The sequence below is a fragment of the Globicephala melas genome, chromosome 7 (genome assembly GCF_963455315.2).
Source record: "Globicephala melas chromosome 7, mGloMel1.2, whole genome shotgun sequence".
NCBI lineage: Eukaryota > Metazoa > Chordata > Mammalia > Artiodactyla > Delphinidae > Globicephala > Globicephala melas.
This window is the reverse complement of record NC_083320.1, coordinates 251020-273219: the sequence shown is the minus strand read 5'-3', so window position 1 is coordinate 273219 and position 22200 is coordinate 251020. Positions and strand designations below refer to the sequence as shown.

Below are 22200 nucleotides of genomic sequence, written 5' to 3'. Positions count from 1 at the left end.
GGGACAAGTAAATTGCGGTTGTGTACAAGCCACCCAGTGGACGGTTACTTTCGTTACAGCAGCCTGAACTAAGTCCGAAAGTTGTTACCAAGAAACAACAAGTATCTAAAAACGTGCAAGTGGCTTTGGAAATTAGAGGTTGGAAGAGTTTTAAGATGAATGTTAGCAAAAGCCTCCACTGCTGTGAACGGACTGTTCAGGGCAATTCTGGCGACCCAGGAAGAAAAGAGGAGAGCTGTGGAGAAAGCCTCAGTGTTCTTAGACAATACCTAAGTAATCCTGAACAGAATGTTGGTAGATATATGGGATGTGTTCATCTGAAACAATAAAACAGCCAGTTTTTACCAACAAAATGGGTTTATTAAGGAGCAGCAAAGATTTGTGTTTCAGGACAGGTAACCGTGGCACAAGTCCACAGGCAAGTCCAGTAGGTCAAAGGAGAGGAAATTCTTTTATAGAGGAAAAGGTAAGGTGGGAGGGGCTGTTATAAGCAAAAAAGTCCATTGGAGGAAAATGGGGGTCTGAAGTGTGGTGGCTTTTCATTGGCTGAGCTGTGACAGTTTCTCATTGGCTGGGCTGTTGCCTGACAGGGAGAAAATCCTCCTTCCTCCTGGGGGTGGTAAAGGGCTTCTGGTCTAAGAGGCCAGGTGGCCTCCTCCTGTCAGGATCTGTGCTGACATCCAGTGGAGCTGGTGAGCGCTCCCCCTTGTGGCCTTCCCACTCCATTATTTTTTGTTTTTTGTTTTTGGCCGTGCTGCGTGGCTTGTGGGATCTTAGTTCCTCGGCCAGGGATTGAACTCAGGCCCTTGGCAGTGAGACCTCAGAGTCCTAACCACTGGACCACCAGGGAGTTCCCTCCCCACTCCAGTTCCGCGAGGTTTCCCTTTACTAATTTTCACAGGTGTAAAGGCCAGTCTGCTGAGATCTCAGATGGAAATGGAGGTCATTGGAAACTGGAGGAAAGGCAACCTTTGTTAAGACGGGACAGAGAGCTTGGCTAAACTATGTGTCCTAGTTTTGTGGAAGGTAGAACTTGTGAGCAATGAAATTGGTTATGTGCCTGGAAATTTCCAAGCAAAGTGAAAGTGTTGAAGCATGAGGGGCCTTGTTTCTCTTGAATACTTAGAGTAAAATGCAAGAAGACTTAAGGACAGAATTGTTAACCAAAAAGGAAGCAGACCTTAAAAATGTGGAAAATCCTCAGCCTACTGATATTTAAAGTAGTAAGAAAGCTCGCTGAGACAGATCATGACGCTTGGGAGGACTTGACACGGAGGTTAGTACTCATCAGTTACGAGCTAGTTACCCACATCATGGGAGACCAGGCAGCCACCTAAACAGAAGCCTAAAGTCCAGACAATGGAAAAATGTCTTCAAAGGCATTTCAGAGATTGTGGGGGTGACCCTTCCATCCCAGGCCCAGAGGATAAGGCTCTGCTCCCCACATTCCTGGGCCACAGCAGACGTGGCTGCCCCACTGGAGGGCACAGCTGCAAACTTGGCTGGAATCGGTGTTTGGCTTCCACAAGGTACCATCTCTGCCAGCACGCAGAATGCAGAGCCCTGGGGGCCTTGCTACCTTCCCTCAATTTTGAAGGATGGAGCCACCTGGAGCCTCAGGCTCATGACCTAGGCAGAGACCCACACCCTGCAAGGGGTGTAGAGCCCCCGCTAGGGCGACCCCGGGGTGGGCAGAACCTGGGGAGAGCCGCAGGCACACGACTCCAACCCCTGAGAACCGTGGTGAGCGCTGCACCCGGCAAAGCTGGGGGGGGGGGGGCAGGACCACCCCAGGGGGGCCCGGAGGACAGACACTGAGCCACAGAGGATCGTTCCTCTTAAGCCTTAAGGTTTGGGACTTGCTCAGGACCTGTCACGCCTTCTTCTTTCCTATTTCTACCTTTTGGAAAGGGAGTGTCCATCCATTCCTCTCCCGTCGTTGACTTTCGGAGGCCAATAACTTGTCTGGTTTCCCAGGTTCGCAGCTGGAGGGACGAACTGGGCCTGAGTCTCTGCTGACCTGACGCTCTCGGCGAGCCCAGCCCAGCCACCACGTCCACCCTGCACGCAGGGGGCCGGCCGCCTTCCTCACACTCCGGCCACGCTCCTCTGAGGGCTCGGCACCAGCCCCGGTCCCTCCTCTGCGCTCCCAGGTACTGACAACCCCCCCACCCCGGTAGTGCCTTTTGTCCCCAGCGTGTGTGACAAGGGGGTGTGTGGCTGCAGACACTGACCCCTGCTCTTGAGCGCGGCCTCCTTTCACCCCGTGTCTATGTTCCCGGTGAGGCCCCTGATGCTGTGCTGTGTTCAGGAAAAGAGAAAGGCTCTGTTTTGCTTTTACACACATGCTGAAGTGTTCGAGAGAAGGGACACTGTGTGTGGAATTCGCTTTAAGATGCTCCAGCCACAAAAAGGGGGGAAGAGCAGACGGAACCACCGGTGTGGGGACATGCTGGCAGGAGCTGGAACGGGGTGAGGTCCAGGGGGTCAGTGTATGTCTGGAAACTTCCATCGTAAACAAACAAATGAAGGTAATATTATATTGCCGAGACTGAATCAAATTTACAGAATGACGATAAATTCACCACCACCCTCTCGCCGTGGGAATGCCCTCCGTCCACATGGAAATGGGGTCGTTACACTCTCAGCTCTTTCAAAGGAAAGGAAGGTTCGCTGCAATTCTTCGTGTCCGACCTTCTCTTCACCTTGCTGCTGACTACCGTGGATTTATAAGCATTTTCAGGTCTCGTCCAAACTGCAGGAAGGAAAGGAGAGAAAGAGCCACCCCTTTTTAACTTTTTAGGGAAACGACTCTGAAAACAAATAGTCACCAGCAGATGAAAGAAACGCAGTCTACGCAAGTGATAATATTCAAAATGCTTAGCCATAAAAATAAAGGCCTTTTATTTGGTTTTTCTGTGCCATTACAGGAACACGTGGCAACACCCTCGAACCCACGGTGACCTGTGGCCACACCCACACCTGCTGCGGCGTCTGCTGAGAAGCTGAAGTGTCACCACACAGGCCAGCCCCACCGGACTCAGCTCTACCTGGGGTCATGGGGTCACCTTCTTGTAGGTGACATGCAGATGCTGAGTCATGGGCTGCGTAGTGGTTGCCATGGAGACCGTCTGTTCAAGTTTGCCTTCGGAATTCAGCCTGAATTTTCGGGTAATCTGAGCAGAACAAAACAAATACAAAACGCCTTAATTTCACCTTCCAAAGATTCAACGACCGCTGAGGTGCCACCACAGGCCACACACTCCCGCGGCAGCTGCAACATTTCACCTCAGTGTCAGGGGCTTGTGAGCCAGGCAGAGTCCCCGCCAGTGGGTGACAGACACTCGGCCGGCAGCCGTGATGGGCGTCCGGACCCCTGGCCCGTGCCGTCTCCCTGCCGCTCAGCTGTTCCCAAACGTCCGGAGGTGAGCGCGGGCGTCAGCCTCGCCGTCTGCCTAGGGGCCGGCTGTCCAGCGCGTCCCTCCCTACACAGCCTGAAATGATGCCAAATGTGTTCTCAGAAAACTCGGTACCAGCACTTCTGGAACCCCCGATTCATCAGGGCCAATTACGGCAGCTGCTTCTAACAGTAACACAGACCTGCAGCACCATAGCCCCCGATGAGAAAATGGGTTTGCCTGGAACGTCTGTGGACAGAGGGTGAAAGCCCGAGGACTGTGGAAGCCGCCTCCAGGGGTGGCGCCAGAACTGGCGGGGGTGGGGGCCCACGAGCGTCAGAACCCGTGCTGGCCAGGCCCCAGCGACCGTCGGGCAGAGAAGAGAGGAAAGCCAGATTCCAGAGCCTGTTTAAAGCAACCAGGCTACAAGGCCAAGGCCTCAGGGGGAAGGGCGTGCAGGGGAGAGACCCAGCTCAGAGCAGCTGTCCCCCCAAGGCCGGTGCTGACTCTCAGAGGCCACCCAGAGGCTGGGGAGCCGGGTGCGTGCGCCCTAACCCACGGGGCTGCGCTGCACGGGCCACCCTCTGGAACCGCTGCCCGGCGTCTAGAAGGAGGGGCCGCGGAAAACCGCCCGGCTGTTGGTCAGGACCCCCTTAGGGCCGCATCCCAGGAGTAAGAGTTCCCCAGAAACAGACTGGGAAGTCCGGTTTCAAAGTAGTGCTATCTCTCTGGACAGGACCTGCTCTTCCTGGACAAACCACCAGAAGCGCAAGAAGTGCCCTTTGGTGGGAGACGACATCAAACAGGCCTCAAGTCACCCGCGGTTTTCACGCGCGATGTCTAGAATTCAAGAAATTCAACAGAAGGGATGGAAACTAGAAGACAAAGGAAGGACATCTTCAAAACAATGAAAATAACTGTCCCCCTGGCATTCTGGTTGCAGTGAAAACACCCTTCAAAAGTGAAGGCAAAATAAAGACATTTTTAGACAAAAAATCCACAGAGAATTCACCACCAGCAGGACCCCCCGCTTCTTTACACAAAACACTAGAGGAAGTTCTTCAGGTTTTAAGGAAAATGGTGGAAGCAGAGACGCAGGAACAAAGGAAGAGCAACAGCAAGGATAAACGTATGGAAAACCGTGCGTCACCCAAATGCTGCGACGAGGGCTAACTGGCATTTATACAACCCTGTGGGGTCTACTGTGCGTGCGTACTCACAACACGTGACAGCAGAAGCAGAGGCGGGAGGAGGACACAGAGTCGGTGTCCTACGTCCCTGCTACTCGGTGGGCTCCAGGTACCAGCCCCACCTGGGCGGCTGCTGGAAATGCAGAGTCTCAGGCTCCGCCCCAGACCCGGTGCCTCAGAATTGCCACCCTGAGCCCCAGGGACCACACCGCGTGGTGGTCTGAGCAGCCCTGTCCTAAGGTCCTTGCCACCGTCCACAGGTGTCAAAGGTCAACGCGCTGTCCTCGCCACGGTAACGGCTGAGGACGGGAGAGGGCTGCAGAGGGCAGGACGGGAGGGCACAGCCCCAGATGAGGTGGACAGAGAGATAGAAAGCAGACGGGTGGCGGGCCGACATTCTCACATGGGACTTGCTTCTTCAACTCCACAGCCTTTGTTCTGGAATTTAATTGAAAAACAAACAGTCGGGGCTTCTCTGGTGGCGCAGTGGTTGAGAGTCCGCCAGCCGATGCAGGGGACACGGGTTTGTGCCCCGGTCCGGGAAGATCCCACATGCCACGGAGCGGCTGGGCCCGTGAGCCATGGCCGCTGAGCCTGCGCGTCCGGAGCCTGTGCTCCGCAACGGGAGAGGCCACAACAGTGAAAGGCCCGCGTACCGCAAAAAACAAAACAAACAGTCAAGGCTCTTACCCTTGAAACCACTCTGCAGAGGAAACAGAAGTGCAGTGGAGAGAAACAAAGCCTGTGTTCCCCACACCACGGGCCACGCGCTCAGCTTCCACAGGACAGCAGTCGCCTGTCCTCAGAGCCCACGGCCTGCGGGGCACCTGTTCCCCCGACACCCCACCACCGATGCAGGACACTGGCTCTCGCCCTCATGCCAGACGCCCAGCACCACACGTGCAGGGGGAGCGCAGGCGGGGGCAAAGGAAATGCCTCCCCGGGGAACGGAAGGTGGGCCCCCCGCCCCCCGTTGAACCTTTCCACGTTAAAGGGAAGACACTGCGTGTCTCTCATGCGGAGCCCGCCCGACGGGCCGAGGCTGCGGTCACACCCGAAAACCAGCACCTGAGGACTACCTGGCTTCTCGCGCGGCCTTGCATCCCCCGTCCCGCCTCCGCGATGCCGCAGGGGCTGCGGGCCACGCCACGAGGACACAGCCCATTTCACCGTGCGCTGACCCAAGGGCGGCCGCTCCCTCGCCCTTCGGCTCTGCTTCTGTGTGCCGAAGTCTGTGAACATCCGGTAACAGCCACCAGGCAGCAAGACACAGGGCAACAAAAGGAGGGAGACAGTCATGGGGGAGACCCCATGGTGGAGACGCTGGTCCCCCACGACCTCCCCAGGTCCCAGCGAGAGGGTGTGTGAGGGCTGCCCGGCCGCCGGAGCGCACACTCGGGACTGTGTTCACCGAGGTGGCCTCAGCGACGACACTGCTACTGCAGCGTGTCCCCGTGCCCGGGAGTCACCTGTTAGGTTCCTCTGGGCTTGGTGGCCTCTTGGATGAAATTTCTTGTGCTAGTTTTCTCTTCAAATGAAAGTTATTTGGCAGAATTTAAAGTTGAGGCAGGTCGTAGATGACATCGCTCAGGCTCAGAACCAGACCTCCTGCGGTGCCCACGGCCTCTGCTGACGATGATCCTGAGGTCATGCCAAGTCCACCCTCAGGACGAGAATCCACCTGAGCTGCAGACTGACCCTCGTTTAAACAAGTTTAAACAAGGTGGGGCTGGAAGCAACTGTTTGCCTTTAAACCCTCAAAGTGGAGCCTGTTGGGGCCACTGGGTAAAGCAGAAGCTGCAGGAGCCGCATTCTGGAGAGAAGCCTGCACAGCTGGGGCCCAGCTCCGATGGCAAAGGCAAACTCCAAGGAGCCTCTGAACACAGGGACAGAGGCCATCTTGACAACGACACGAGTTCTTACTTTAGCCAAGTGTGCTCACTTTTCCTCGACTGCACAGACCAAAGAGAAATATTACGGTAGAGAGAAACTCGATGTGAGAACTTCTTGATGTTTTAATGATTTCTTGTTCCTGTTATGTCTTGTCCCGTGGGGAAAAGGTGGAGAAGGAAAGGCCAGGAGAGAGTTAGATGGATCTGACTTTGTTTTAGGTCCTAAAATAAAAAAATGAAGAAGCCACCCCATACAACACTTGAGGCATCAAGGAGGGGGCTGAGTCATGAAGAAAGGGGCTGAGTTTGATAAACAAGGACATCAGGACACTGTTGGAGAACTACAGACAGTGCAGGCCTCACGTTTCTCTCACTGACTTGCAAGAGGGAGGGGATGTATGTACATGTACAGCTGATTCACTTCACTGTACAGCAGAAACTAACACAACATGGTAAAGCAACTCTACTCCAATTCAAAAAAAAAAGAAGAATTAGAACAGATGCCGTCTGCTTGCTGCCAGTACTGGCTCCTTTCCCCTCCTTTGCACCCTGCTTTATTGAGATATAACTGACATGTAACACTGTATAGGTTTAAGCTGAAACATGATGATTTGATACATGTGTATATGGTGAAATGTTTACCACAATAAGGTCAGTTAATACATCCATCACCTCACAGTTACATCTTTTTCCTCTTAGCAAATTTCACTAATATAACAGAGCACTGTCAACTCTAGTGCCACGCTGTCCATCTTACACCTGGACGTTCATACCCACTGGGCAGCATCTGCCCATTTCCCCCACCTGAGCCCCCCGTAACCAGCATTCTACTCTGTTTCTGTGAGTTTTCTTTCTTTTTTTTTAAATTTCACATATATTGGGTTGGCCAAAAAGTGCCTTCGGTGTTCACATAAAAATAAAAGCCACATTTTTCATTTTCACCAAGAACTCTATTGAACGACGTTTTCACCCTTTTGTTCCACTACCTTCTGCCATTTTTCAGGCACCTTCATAATATCATCTTCCCAAAACTTTTTACCTTTTTGAGCAAAGAACTGTTCCAGGTGCCTTTTACAGTCTTCAAGGGAATTGAAATTTTTTCCATTAAGAGAATTTTGTGAAGACCTAAATAAATGGAAATTCGAAGGTACAATGTCTGGTGAATACGACGGATGAATCAGAACTTCCCAGCCAAGATGTAACAGTTTTTGCCTGGTCATCAAAGAAACATGCCGTTTTGCATCATCCTGATGGAAGATTATGTGCTTTCTGTTGACTAATTGTGGACACTTTTTGTTGAGTGCTGCTTTCAGTTGGTCTAACTGGCAGTAGTACTTGTTGGAATGAATCGTCTGGTTTTCCAGGAGCTCATAATAGAGGATGCCCTTCCAGTACCACCATATACACAACATCACCTTCAGACCAGCCTTTGGTGTGGTTGGTGGTGGTTTATTTCGCTTGCCTCACGATCTCTTCCATTCCACATTATTGTACAGTATCCACTTTTCATCACCTGTCACAATTTGTTTTAAAAACGGAACACTTTCATTACATTTAAGTAGAGAATCACACGTCGAAACATGGTCAAGAAGGTTTTTTTTTGCTTATGTGGAACCCAAACATCAAAGTGATTTAACATAACCAAGCTGGTGCAAATGATTTTCAACTCTTGATTTGGATATTTTGAGTATGTCGGCTGTCTCCCACATGGTATAACGTTGATTGTTCTCAACTGATGTCTCAATTTGATGGCTATCAACGTCAACTGGTCTACCTGACCGTGGAGCATCGGCCAGCGAGAAATCTCCAGCATGAAACTCTGCAAATCACTTTTGACACGTCTGATCAGTCACATCACCTTCTCCATATATGGCACAAATCCTTTTTTTTGCATTTCGGTTGCATTTTTACCTTTCTTGAAATAATAAAGCATAATATGCTCAAAATGTTGCTTTTTTCTTCCATCTTTGATATTAAAATGGCTATACAAAAATTCACCAATTTTGATAAGTATTTACTTACTTATTTATTTATTTGGTTGTGTTGGGTCTTTGTTGCTCCGCTCGGGCTTTCCTCTAGTTGCGGTGAGCGGGGGCTACTCTTCATTGCGGTGCGTGGGCTTCTCATTGCGGTGGCTTCTCTTGTTGCAGAGCACAGGCTCTAGGCACGCAGGCTTCAGTAGTTGTGGTAAGTGGGCTCCGTAGTTGTGGCTTGCGGGCTCTAGAGCGCAGGCTCAGTAGTTGTGGCGCACGGGCTTAGTTGCTCCGCGGCATGTGGATCTTCCCAGGCCAGGGCTCGAACCTGTGTCCCCTGCATTGGCAGGCGGATTCTTAACCACTGTGCCACTAGGGAAGTCCCAATAAGTCTTTCTATAAACGCACGCTGGTATGACAGCTGTCACACACAATCTAACAAAATTGTTTTGAATGAAGTTAAAGACAACTAAGTGCTAGTAGAGCCCTCTTAAGGAAAAAAATGAACGAAACTTTTGGCCAACCCAATACAAAACACTCCAGAAAGAAATTAAAGAAGACATAAATAAATGGAAACACATCCCATGTTCATGGATTGGAAGACTTAATATCATTAAGAAACAAATACTACCCAAAGAGACCTACAGAATTAACAAAATTCAAATCAAAATGCCAATGATGCGTTTTGTAGAAATAGAAAAATCCATCCTAAAATTCATATGGAATCTCAAGGGACTCTCAACAGATTTCAAAACTTACTACAGAATGACAGTGACCAAAACAGTGTGACACTGGCATAAAAACAGATATACAGACCAATGGAACAGTTCTGAGAGCCCAGAAATAAATCCTTGCATGTGTTATCAAATGATTTTCAACCAGGTTGCCAAGACCATTCAATGAGGAAAGGATGGCCTTTTCAATAAATGGTGCTGGGAAAACTGGATATCCCCTCGCAAAAGAATAAAACCGTACCCTTACCTAACATTAGTACAAAAAATGAATGAACAAAAAAAACCCTCAAAATGAATCACAGCCTTGAAGGTAAGACCTAAAACTATAAAAACTCTTAGAAGAAAACATAGGGCAAGTGTAATGACATTGGATTTGGCAATGACTTCCTGGATACCAATTTACAGCCAATGAAGAAAAAGCAGACAAACTGTAATTCATGAAAATTAAAAACTTTTGTGCATCAAAAGATACTATTTACAGAGAAAAAATACAACCCACAGAATAAGAGAAATATTTGCAAATCATATATCGGATAAGGGATTCATAAACAGAATAACAGAGAACTCCTAAAATTCAACAACAGCAAAAACAAACAACCCAATTCAAAAATGGGCAAAGGATTTGAATAGACATTTTTACAAAAACGATATATGAATGGCCAAGAAGCACATGAAAAGTTGCTCAATATCGCTATCGTTTAGGGAAATGCAAATCAAAACTACAATGAGATACCACCTCACACCCATTAGGATGAGTGATATCCAAAAACCAGAAAACAACAAATGATGAGAATGCAGAGAAATTGGAACCCCTGTGCACTGCTGATGGGAATGTAAAATGGTGCAGGTAAAGTGGGAAGCTATGGCGGGTCCTCAAAAAATTAAAAATAAAATTAACCACGTGATCCAGCAATTCCTCTTCTGGGTATACACCCCAAAGAACTGAAAGCAGGTCTTGAAGAGATATCTGTACACCCATGTTCACAGCAGCATCATTCACAATAGCTAAAAGGTGGAAGCAACTCAGGTATCCATTGATGGATGAATGGAAAAGCAAATGTGGTCCATCCACACACTGGAATATTACTGAGCCTTAAAAAGGAGGGAAATTCTGACACAGGCTACAACATGGATGAACCTTGAGGACATTGTGCTCAGTGAAGTAAGCCAGATGCAAAAAGAAAAATAACTGTATGATTCCACTGATATGAGGTACCTAAGTAGTCAAAATCGGAGAGATGGAAAGTAGAGAAGTGGCTGCCAGGGTCAGGGGAGGAGAGGACAGGGAGCTACTGCTTAGTGGGCCTGAGTTTCAGTTCTGCAAGGTGAACGTGTTCTGGAGATGATTAACAATGTGAATATATTTAAGTGTACCCTTAAAAATGGTTAAGATAGGGCTTCCCTGGTGGCGCAGTGGTTGAGAGTCCGCCTGCCGATGCAGGGGACACGGGTTCGTGCCCCGGTCCGGGAAGATCCCACATGCCGCCGAGCGGCTGGGCCCGTGAGCCATGGCTGCTGAGCCTGCGCGTCCGGAGCCTGTGCTCCGCAACGGGAGAGGCCACAACAGTGAGAGGCCCGCGTACCACAAAAAAAAAAAAAAAAAAAAAAAAAATGGTTAAGATAATTAACTTTTATGTATCTATTTTTCCACAATAAAAAATACTGAAGAAGAAAAAAAAGTTGGGGGCGAAATAAACTCAAAAGAAATATTGCCAGACCTATACTACAAGAAATGCCACTAACGCAGCTTCAGAATGAAGGGAAATGATACCACAGGAAACTCTATAGAAGGAGAAAAGAGCAACACAAAGAGAAACTAAGTGGGTAACTATAAGCGATTACTCCCCTGCCCCCCCCACTGTAATTTCTTCGAAAGTCAACCGATTATGTAAAGCAAAAATCCTAGTGTGAAGGTTTATAATGTATGTGGATACTTTTTACATGTAAAAGGTATGATGACACCAGCACAAAAGGAGGATAAATGCAATTCTACACAGCTGTAAGATTAACACACATGTGAAGTGGGAAATGTAGCAGTGTGTCACTGATTATAAACAGACTCTGATAAATTTAGCATGCATATTGTTAGCCTTAAATCAACTATTTAAAAAAAGGATACAGTTAAGCTAATAGAAGAAATAAACCAGAATGCTAAAAATACTTAATTAACCCAAGAAAACATACTAAAGGAACAAAAGAGGAACAAAGCCAAGAAAGAAGTAAAGCAGACAAATCAAGATGGTGGACGTACAGCCACCCTTACAAATACTTATGTTAAACGTAAATGAACTAAATACTCCAATTAAAATACGGAGTTTTCTGACTAGAGAAAGAAAGCAAGACTCTATAAGAAATGTACTGTAAATATAAAGACACAATTTGAATGTGGAAAGGGTAGGAAAAAAGATATACTGTACAAATGATAAGCATAAGAAAGCAGGTGCGGTTACATTAGGATCAGACAAAGCAGACTTCCAGGTATAGTATTACAAGCTATAAAGGACATTTCATAAATATAATACATATATCATCTGTATGCATCTAAGTTACACAGCTTCAAAGTTATGAAGCAAAGACGGAACCAAAGAAAGGAACTGAAATATCTTCAGTCATAACTGGAGATTTTCATACCTCTCAGTAATTAGATACAACCAAGAACCCCCCACCCCCAAACACGCTAGTATATAGAAAACCTGATGACATTATCAATCAGCTTGACCTAACTGGTATTTTCAGTCCACTACAGCCAACAACTGTCAAATACTTATTCATTCTGAGTGCATATGAAACATTCACCAAGTTAGATCATATACGGGGCACAAAATAACTTTCAAACAGACCACGTTCTCTGGGTTTTATAGAACTGAATTAGAAATCATAGCAAGAAAATCCTCCAATAGTTGGAAAATAAGTAACATTCTTCTAAATAATCCTGTTCAAGGAAACAAAACCATTGAAGAAATAAAATATTTTGAGCGAGGATAAAAATAATAAAAATGGGTTAAGGACTTCCCTGGTGGTGCAGTGGTTAAGAATCCACCTGCCAATGCAGGGGACACGGGTTTAATCCCTGGTCTGGGAAGATCCCACACGCCGCAGAGCAACTAAGCCCGTGCGCCACAACTACTGAGCCTGCGCTCTAGAGCCCGTGAGCCACAGCTACTGAGCCCACGTGCCGCAACTACTAAAGCCCGTGCACCTAGAGCCCGTGCTCCACAACAAGAGAACCCACCGCAAGGAGAAGTCTGCGTACTGCAACGAAGAGTAGCCCCCGCTCGCCACAACTAGAGAAAGCCCACGAGCAGCAACGAAGACCCAACGCAGCCAAAAATAAATAAAATTGTAAAAAAAGAAAGAAAGAAAGAAAGAAAATAGTGCTGGAACAACTGGATATCTATCTAGGAAAAAATGAAAGCATTTTGACTCCTACTTCACACCATACAAAACTATAAATTCCCAAATAATAAACCTTAAAGTAAAAGGAGACACTGTAAAAATTCTTGAAGAAAATGCAGGTGAAAGTGTGTGCTAGGCAAAAAATGTTAAGACAGGGCACAAAAAGCACTAACTGTAAGAGAAAAAACTGATAACAGAACTTCATCAAAAGTAAAACATTTTGTTAAAGAAATGAAATGGTAAGTTTTAAGTTGAGAGCACAGTTTTATCAACACATCTACCTGATAAAGGACTTGTGTCCAGAATATGTAACAAACTCTTACAGCTCAAAGATAAGGCAAACAAGCTGCTGGAGAAAAAGGACAAAGGATTTGAACGCTCACGTCATGAAACAAAGAATACAACGGCAAATAAGCACGTTGCAAGGATGAGCCACATCATTAGTCACTGGGAAAATGTAATTAACACCACACTGCAATGCCACTTGGTAGCCACCAGGATGGCCTAAGTTCAAGGCCCAGCCCGGGAAAGGGTGTGGGGCAGCTGGCCCTCTGTGCGCTGCTGCAGGGCAGGGGTACAGAGCGGCATCAGGAACCATAAAGCACTTAAGACTTCACCATGGAGTGTCCGAGGCCTCTATGGTCGACACCATAAAGAAAGCAACTTTGGTATCTACTGAAATACACCGAACAAGGTCCGAAATCCCTGCAGCACACCCCCACGCTGCTGTGCATGGCTACCTGCGGGGTCTCTGGAGCCCATCACGCGAAAACAAAAAGGAAGAGAGACTAACGGTCTACACGTAAAAAAGGAAAGTTGTAAGAGTACAGGAAAATGGAAGAATAATTTTATCCTTTTGGAGCAGAAGACATCTTCCTGAGCCAGAGCCCAAATTCAGACGGCCTTTAGGACGAGACCCCGAGAGCAACTAGAGAAAGATGTAGAGCCCGTGGGCAGAAGACATCACGAATCAGGCTAGCCTAAGCCACCGGACGGGGGCGTTGTCACAAATACAGCAGACGACAGGTTAGTATCCACAGAACATAAAACATCTCCCAGACATCAGCAAGAAGATGACACCTCGCAGAAAAACAGGCAATGACGTTGAACATCAAGTATCGGAACAAGAAATACAAACCACCAGTGAGCGCGAAGAATGCCCCCTCACTCATAAGTTAAATTTAAAACACCAATGAGATACCACCTTTTATCTAGCAGATTAAAAAAATCAGGAATCCTGAAAACACACCGCACTGGTCAAGGAGCAGGGAACGAGGTCCCCGCCGTGCAATGCTGGTGGGGACATACTTGTTCAACAAACCCGAGGACAGCCAACCGCGCATGAGCAGGGATAGATAATCACGTCACGGCCTGTGTGAGCGCGAGAAAGAAGCGGGTGACCAGAGACAGCCAGGCCTCCAGGATGGAGTGCAAAGGCAGGGGTGCCGTGCGGTCCCACCCGGGCTCACCTGCTCCACGTGGGGCTCCTTGGCGAAGGAGGTCCTGGCAATGGAGTGGGACGCGATGCACAGCTCCTGCCCGTTCACCTCGCCCTCCTCCACCTCCACGATGCCTGCAAGGGACACCGTCAGCCCACGCAGCCTGCCCGGGGCTCCCGGCTGCCCTGCGCTCACCACCCTCCTCTGCAGTCAAGGGCTCAACCAATCTGAACGCCGCAGCCATCGAGGCAATAACTGCCCAGGCACCTGCGATGGCCCCCAGGTACCAAGAGGGAGAAGACGCAACTCCTCCTGCAACTCCTGGAGTGGGTCCGTCCCACTCCCCCCAGCGATCTGACAGGAGGGACTGTCCACCTGCTGCCAGGAAGTGAGCGCGCACTTGAGCCAGTGAGCGAGGTTAAGGGTCACGTAGGTGGGTGTTGAGTAATTTCGAATTCATGAACCTGGTTTACTATTTTAGGATGAATTCCGCCTGGGGGCAAAGCAAACTTCCAGACATAGCTTTTGCTCCCTGGTCTAGGTACCCCCAGAGCCCCACCTGCATGGGAAGCTGAGCGACAGCACAGATGTGAGCGCAGAGGGCCGGAGATGAAGCTGGCCTGTTCCCACAGAGCCACGCCCGCAGCCCCCCGCCTGCCGGCCCCCCACTCTCCAGCTCCCCGAGCCGTCCAAAGGCCCGACACTGTCCACCGTGAAACGCACCCACGGGGCCACGTCTGCGGTCACACAGAAATCGGGGGGCAGATGTCACCCCACCTGCTTGCAGCACGCAGGGCGCGTGGGTGCAAGGCAGGCCGGCAAGGGGAGTACCTGTGTTCTGGGCGCTGACGAAGGCCACCTTGTTGGTGTCGGGCTCCAGGCGGATGAAGCCACACTCCCTGTGCATGGGCTTGTGGGTGTCCGGATGGAAGGCGTTGAACCTGGACAGGTAATGTGACAGGTGAAGCCCAGGTACCCAGTGCCCACCAGAGCACATGCCAGACTTTGTGGCCCGCCCCCTCCTCACTTGGCAAGCGTCCAACCCACTGAACGTGAAGCACTACCTGGAAACACAGTCACGTGTGAAGGACGCCGTGCGGAGACACGGGAGACAACAGGTGTGGGCACCCCCGCTCCCCCATCTCTCCTCCCCACCCGTCCTCCCACCAAGGCCTTTTCAGCCCCAGCACCACACACACTTCTCAGCCTAAGCCCTCCACCAACAAAGTAAAGTCCCACCCAATGCCAGGCCTTCTCTCTTCTGAGCTATTATCTTGCTTAGGAGTCCAGTTAATTCACAGGGTAGGAGAACAGGCGAGGAGTCAGCGTCTTATCGCGCCGCCACCACTGCAAATTCACGGTGGTGAGTAAGAGCTGCACCTTGACCTGAGAGCACCGACTCACAACTTCAACACCAACGCTTACAGCCTCACCAGCACGACGTGTGGGGATCTACTGCTACCACGGATGAACTTCTGACAGGCTGGTGTTGTGGCTACGGCTCCCGCGCCCTCTTGAGACCACAAGCCCTCACTGAGAAATACCATCTACTACATACACGTAGACCACGACACTGACCAAAATACGTATTTTCTACTCTCATTTTTCTCTAACGTTAGTCGCAAAACTGAGTGACCAGCATTAAAAGAAAATTAATTAATGCGAGTCATAAATGTCTCTAACGGGTTACAGCTCATAGTTTAAAAAGACTGCTTTCTATTAAGGGTTATTCTGCATGACCCAGAATTTCCACCTTTTGTTTATGTGCAGGATATTCTTTCCCTTCACCCATTCAGTCAAGAATCATGCAAAAAGGTACGAGACAATATATCCTCCGCCCCCTCCCTACCAACCCACGGCCCGGGGTGCTCCCCACCTAGCCACCCTGCACTGCGACCTGCTTCCTCAGGAGTGGCAGGGAAGCGCTTTGCTGCACGCTAAGAATCTGAGAACCACGAGACACCAGCTTCTCTGAGCCCTCGGCTGGCTCAGGGGTAGGGCTAAATGAAAGCCGGGCCCCCATCTTCAGTCATCTTGGGGTGGCTGACTTCCACACAGGCATACTGCAGGAGATGAAGGACTTAATTGAACACACACACTTATCTCCACGTTTGGACTACCGAGCCTGAGACTCTGCGGTCACCTTCACATTGTCTAAAACACAAGAAGGTACCATTTCCACCCAGCGTGCGTCTCAGGTGCCAGGGCAGGAAGAGGGCACCTTTCTGAAACAGACCACCAGGTGCCCTCTGTACCTTCCCACCTGGCGTTCACCTGTCTCATCTCAGAGAGCAGAGCGGCGGGCGGACTCACGAGAAGTTCAGCATGGGCTGGCCCACGTGCGAGATGTGCACCTCCTCCAGGTACTGGAAGGGCTGCAGGGTCGGGAAGGTCCCAGCTCCCGGCGGGTCTGACAGCCATGTGCCCAGCATCCAGGACAGCGGCTCCAGCACAGGGTTCATTCTGGGGGCCTCTGAGGACAGAAGGAGAGAGTGTCAGCGGCTGCTGCCAGTGGTCCCTGCGGGGCTTTGTGCGGAGACTCACACTCCGCACTGGGGAGGCCCCAGTCACTACAGCTCATCCTGCGGGGCCCTGAACACGCCACCAGCCACCTGTCAAGAGGGGGAGAAAAAGGCCAAGCAATTAGCAAACGTCATCTTGCCAGATGCAGCTCTGGAGCCCGGCAGCACCTCGACAGAGAAGAGAAGGAGAGGGCCCGGAGGGCAAGGAGAGGCCAGAGGCCGCGGGGCCTCCGAGGAGGGCTGGGGAAGCGGCAACACCAGGCCCCACACTAGGTGAGCTTGCCCGGGCACGGTGGCCTGGCGATGGAGGTAAAGGGCAGAAGGAAGCTCGTGGGGAGCGGAGCGGAGGGCTTTGGGGCCAGTGAGACGTGAAGAGAGCACCCTGCGGGCAAGACGCGACTGGACTCAGTTTCCCGGGAGAAGCCGAGGGTCTGCACCAGCAGCTCCCGTGGGCCTCCTTTAGACCATTACCCAGAGGGAAAGGACCCTCAAAAGGACCCACCGTCACTGAAGAGGGACGACAGCAAGGCCTTGAATGGGGAGGAGCCAGGTGGAAAGGCCCCAGCGACAGGACCGTGACCACGCCCACTGCCAGCAGGCTCCCAGGCAGCTAGCCCAGCCCCACACCCCACTCCTACCCGCCAGCAGTCAGGGGATGGAGCCTGGCTAAGGACCACGTGCTGCTGAGCGGCTTTTCAGAAATGGGCTCACGCGATCCTCACGCCTGCCGTGTTCGGTGGACTCGCCCTGAGACCACGGGAAGGCGGGGTTGGAGCCCGCACCTGGCCCGCCGGGGGCACAGGGACAGGTGGTCTGGGTCCCAGATGCAGTCAAATGCTCCTCCCGGTACGCCTGCTTCCCACGCCTTGTCACGCCTCAAACCCAAGTGCTTTCAGGCAAACAGTGCAAGTGATACTAAGCAAAAGCAGGAGAGGAGAGGCCGGCGTCAGCTGAGCCGCGTGAGAAGAGGGGAGAGGCCGGCGTCAGCTGAGCCGCGTGCGAGGCTACACTACGTTTTTTTCTTGGCTGCATGATAGGGCTTGCGGGATCTTCGTTTCCCTACCAGGAGTCGAACCCGGGGCCCCGGCAGTGGAAGCACGGAGTCCTAACCACTGGACCGTCAGGGAATTCCCAAGGCCACACTACTGATTTCTGGGTTCTATCAACAAGCTCCAAAATGCCAGAGCAAAGGAACCCGCTCCCCAGTCACACACACCAAGGGGACGGGAGTTCCGGAAGCATCTCGGCCTCTAAAATCACACAACCTTCGACTAGATTGAAAGCAGTCTGGGAGTATGACACCCAGGGGAAAAGGAGCTCGAAGGGCTCTGGTGGTGGAGAAGCGACAGACAGCATCTAAGAAGCGCTGGGGACCACGGAGGAGGGCCAAGCTCGCGGCCAGGCCTGGGCATGCAGCGCGAACCAGAGGGTGGGGGACAGGGACTCACACCTCTGACTTCTGAGCCTCATGAGGCATAAAATGGGCAGGCTTTGGGGGGTGGGGCGGGGTGAAACTCCCTTTCTTTTCCAACCTGGCTATCTCTTCTGGTACTTCCTTTTCAAACTGCCGGTGGAAAGTTAGAAAGCGAGGATGGCAACACTGGAGCTTTGACTGATCAAACCTTCATCATTAGACAGCAAGAGAAATTGAAATCAGGCTTCTAGTTACAATCTTTGATGGAAGTAAAGAATAGAGCTTCAGAATCCAGTCTGGGCTCCAGCAGACCCTGCTGCTGCCGACTCTCGGGGACGCGTGGCTCATTCATTCATCTGTGCCATGTGCCACACGATCGTCCAGGGAGAGGGGCCCAGCAGCCAGCGGACGGGAGACAGACACTCGTCCCGGAGAGGGGAGCCGGCTGGACACAAGGATAAGTAGAAGGGGCGGAACCTCCCAGACACGAGGTGATGAGCCAGAAAGAGACTTGGGGGCTATGGGGACCTTGTGCAATCTTACTAAGCGGGGCAAGTTTGGACCCTGGTGGGCGGGGAGCAGAGCCCGCGCTGGGGACCGGAGCCGGCGGCTGCTCGGGAGGGTGGACCAGGCGGACAAGCTGCAGACACAAGGCGGGCTGGCCTTGCTGGGCAGGAACAGGCAGCCAGTGTGGCTGGGGAGGGCTGGCTGGGAGAACCGTGTCAGCCCCTGGAAGGGCTCCGGCCTTGACTCTGGGCAGAGCCTGGAGGTCTGAGCAGAAGGGCTGAGGCCTCTGGCTGCAGGAAGCAGCTGGTGGCAGAGGAGGGTGGCCCCCGCGGCCGCCAGGGAGGCGGCAGGAAGGGCAGGAAGCCACGACCAGGCGGCAATCCTGTCCTCGGAGCACCCGAGAGAGACGGAAACACGCCCCCTCGAGACCTGAACACGAGGCTTATCTGGGACACCCCAAATGTCCTCGTGGGGATCCCTCGTGGGGATCAAAAGATCACGCAGACACAGAGTACAACTTGGACACAAAAAGTAGGGAAGCTCTAGATGAGGACGACCTTGAAAACGCACGCGGAGAGAGGGAAGGCGGACGCTGAAGGCCACTCGGTGCACGACCCGATTTGTAGGAAATGCCAGAAGGGCAGGTCCACAGAGAAAGCAGAGCAGCGTTCTGCGCAGCAACACGGGTGGCAGGCTCCCCAGGGACGCGGGGAGGGAACGCGGATCCGAGGATCCTGAGGCCACCAGAGCCCTCCCTGCCGTCCAGGTACAGGCTGGGCCGTCCAACACCGAGCCTGTGAAAGGTGGCTGGTCCGCTGAAACACGCTCTAAGTGTAAGACACACGCTGAATTTCAAAAACTCAGTCCAAAAAAAGGAACTTCACGTAAATCAGCAATAATAATGTTTTATATAATATTGAGTTAAATAATTTACTAAAGTTAACTTCACTTGTTTCTCTTTACCTTTTTAATACGTTTAGTAGAATATTTAAAATTAGGTAGGAACTCGGGCCACATTCCTGTTGAGAGCACTGGAAAGGCCAGTTTTCAACACTCACGGAATGCTGTCCTGTGAGTTCCCCCTGAGGGTGTTCCTAGAAGACAGACTTCACCAAAAGGCGATGAGAGATGATGGCAGAGGAGTTGCAGTAAGTCCTGAACATGTTCCACGGGACAGCAGACGTGAGCGCTGGGCATGGGTGGTGGGTGCCCCAGCCGTGCACAGAAACCAGAGGCGGAGCGGGAGCCCGGGGAGCAGGGCAGGTCTGCTGGTCCCTCACAGAGGGTCCGTGGCCCCCAGGCTGCCCAACCAGGAACAGGCCATGTGGGAAAGATTTACTTTAAAAACAAAACCCAGCAGGCACACTATAAAGCACTAAGACAGAACTAACACCAAACACACCTGAAGTCACATGTTAAAAGAAAAAGCTCTTCAGAATGAATCACAAAGCAAGATCCTCAACACTTGCTGTAAACAAGAGATGCACCTAAAATAATGTGGAAAAGCATCAGAAGGTGGGGCAAAGGCAAGCAGCAGGAAATCAGGCGTCATGACCCTAAAATCAGGTAAAGTGAAGTTCAAGCCAAGATGCATTCACGCAGACAGGGAACAGCCTCTCAGAACGCTAAGGGCGCAGGTCACCCCGGAGATTATCTGTGAATACGCACGCACCAAACGTGGCAGCAATGTTTATAAAGCAGAAATTACTGAAGACGCTCAGATGTTGACAGAAAGAAACCAAAGGAAATCTCCATTCATGTCTATGTTCAAGTGAATAATATTCAAATAACGAAATAGAAAGCCTATACAACATAATTAATGAGGTGGTTCTGACATACACTGAACTTTGTAGCTTAAAACTAAAGAATACTCCTTCAAGTTCCTCTGAAAGACTCATGAAGACTTACCTTATAAGGGGTCAGAGAAAACCTGTAAGTTTCAAAAACTAAAAAGAGTTCCCACCATACTGTCTGATCACAATGCGAGACTAGAAATTAAAATAGTACAGATATTCCTTAAAAACATGCCACGAAAAGAGATGCCAGACACAAAAACGTACACATTCCATGACTCCACTTGTAAGAACGTTTAGATCAGGCCCGCAGATCTATGGGAGGGGAGTCAGAAGGCACAAAACAGCCTGAGGGTGCTGGCTGAAGGGTCTGCACCCGTCAAACCTCATCCAGGGGACACCTAAGCTGTCTCACTCATGTAAATGCTACCTCAGTAGAAACATTAGGAGCTGAAACTTCCACGAAACAAACAAGCATCAAAAGAAAGCAAAGGGCTTCTCTGGTGGCGCAGTGGTTGAGAGTCCGCCTGCCGATGCAGGGGACACGGGTTCGTGCCCCGGTCTGGGAAGATCCCACATGCCGCGGAGTGGCTGGGCCCACGAGCCATGGCCGCTGAGCCTGCACGTCCGGAGGCTGTTCTCCGCGACAGGAGAGGCCACAGCAGTGAGAGGCCCGTGTATCGCAAAAAAAAAAAAAAAAGAAAGAAAGCAGAGACGCCCGCCTTTCCCTGGCCTGCCGGCTGTGCGACAGCAGCACGGGGCGGCCTCGCCTCCTGGGTCTCGGGTCCCTGCAGGGGGACTGCTGCCCCGCAAGGACGGGCTCTCCGTTGCAGGTATTCTGGTATTTTAAGAGAAACCAGAAATGTTGACTTTGGGGGTAAAATATCGCGATTTCTAAACATGTTCAAATTAAAACAAGACCAGGCTGTGGGGAGTCCCAGCCCCTCGTCCCCAGTGGTCCCGGTCCATGAGCTGTCACAGCCTTGTCCTCACGACACAGGGCTTGTGGAGGGCCCGGCGCTCCCCTGGCCCCAGGGTCAGGGCCCGTGCGTGCCCCCCTCGCGGCCTCTCGTCCCTTCTCTCTTCCAGCCCGAGTGAGAGGCTGGTGACACCAGCGACCCCCCTGCAACCTGAACCAATGGCTTCCAGAGTGTCAAGGGACATTGCAGCTGCCCTCAGCTGGGTTTCTAAGTGAGGAAGTAGGTTTTTGCACTGTCTGAGATGCACAGGGAGCTGTTCTGTACACAGGGACGCTGCCTATGTACGGACAGGCCCACTGCCCTGATGTCAACACGAAACCAGCAGCCTGAACAGTGCAGGAGGAACAGCCACAGGACCTGCTGGGAGAGGCCTGTAAGGACGTGGTTGTAGCGGTCCACGAGCAGGAGAGCACAGCCGGTCCAGCGGGAGAACGGGGCTGCAGAGCCTGCGAAGTCTACCTGCAGGGATGCTCCGTGGCCCCCAGCCCCCAGGGGCCCAGGGACTCGCCGCAACACCGGCACCTGGAAGGTCGCGGGAGGCAGAGCAAAGACGGATTAAAGATGGACCTGGGGAGTCTCCACTGCACCCTCGTTTGCTAGGAGGCAAGAGAAGATGTTTTTATAAGAAACTCCAGCAAGATGAAGGAACTGCCTCAGGGACCCGGAGACGAGACAGGAGGAGCACAGGTGGAAAAGGGCTCCACGGAGGGTCCTCTGAAGGGACAAGAGCCCAGCTGCTCTCAAATGGGTAGGACGGGGCATGGGGGCGGCTGGCTGACATACGCAGAGCCCAGCTGGTCCCGGGAGAGTTGGGCTGGTGGGCCTGAGGCGGGCCTGGACCACGCGGTTTACACCTGCAGGGTCGTGGGACAAGATGGCAGGGCTGGCCGGCGGCCCACCTAAACTGGTCCCGCCTGCCTTCCTCGCTCCGGGGTAGCGGCCCCGGGCCGGGTCTGAGTGAA

The 22200-nt window shown here is 51.5% G+C and overlaps 1 protein-coding gene across 8 annotated transcripts in view; it reads right to left on the bottom strand.

Moving 5' to 3' along the window:
* Positions 1-222: 222 nt before the first annotated feature.
* The window catches only part of THAP4 (THAP domain containing 4), a 43703-nt gene continuing 21725 nt past the window's right edge, over positions 223-22200 (bottom strand). For 2 of the 8 annotated variants that reach the window (XM_060301546.1, XM_060301550.1), the window contains 4 exons: positions 16336-16495; positions 14854-14963; positions 14053-14156; positions 2888-3176 (listed from right to left, as the gene is read on the bottom strand). In XM_060301546.1, coding sequence (XP_060157529.1) covers positions 3057-3176; positions 14053-14156; positions 14854-14963; positions 16336-16495 — 494 coding nt within the window. In that variant the 3' untranslated portion in view covers positions 2888-3056. Of the gene's footprint in view, positions 2756-2887; positions 3177-3288; positions 6215-14052; positions 14157-14853; positions 14964-16335; positions 16496-22200 lie in introns of those variants that run through there. The other 6 variants (XR_009564485.1, XR_009564486.1, XM_060301548.1 and 3 more) reach the window with 6 other exon arrangements.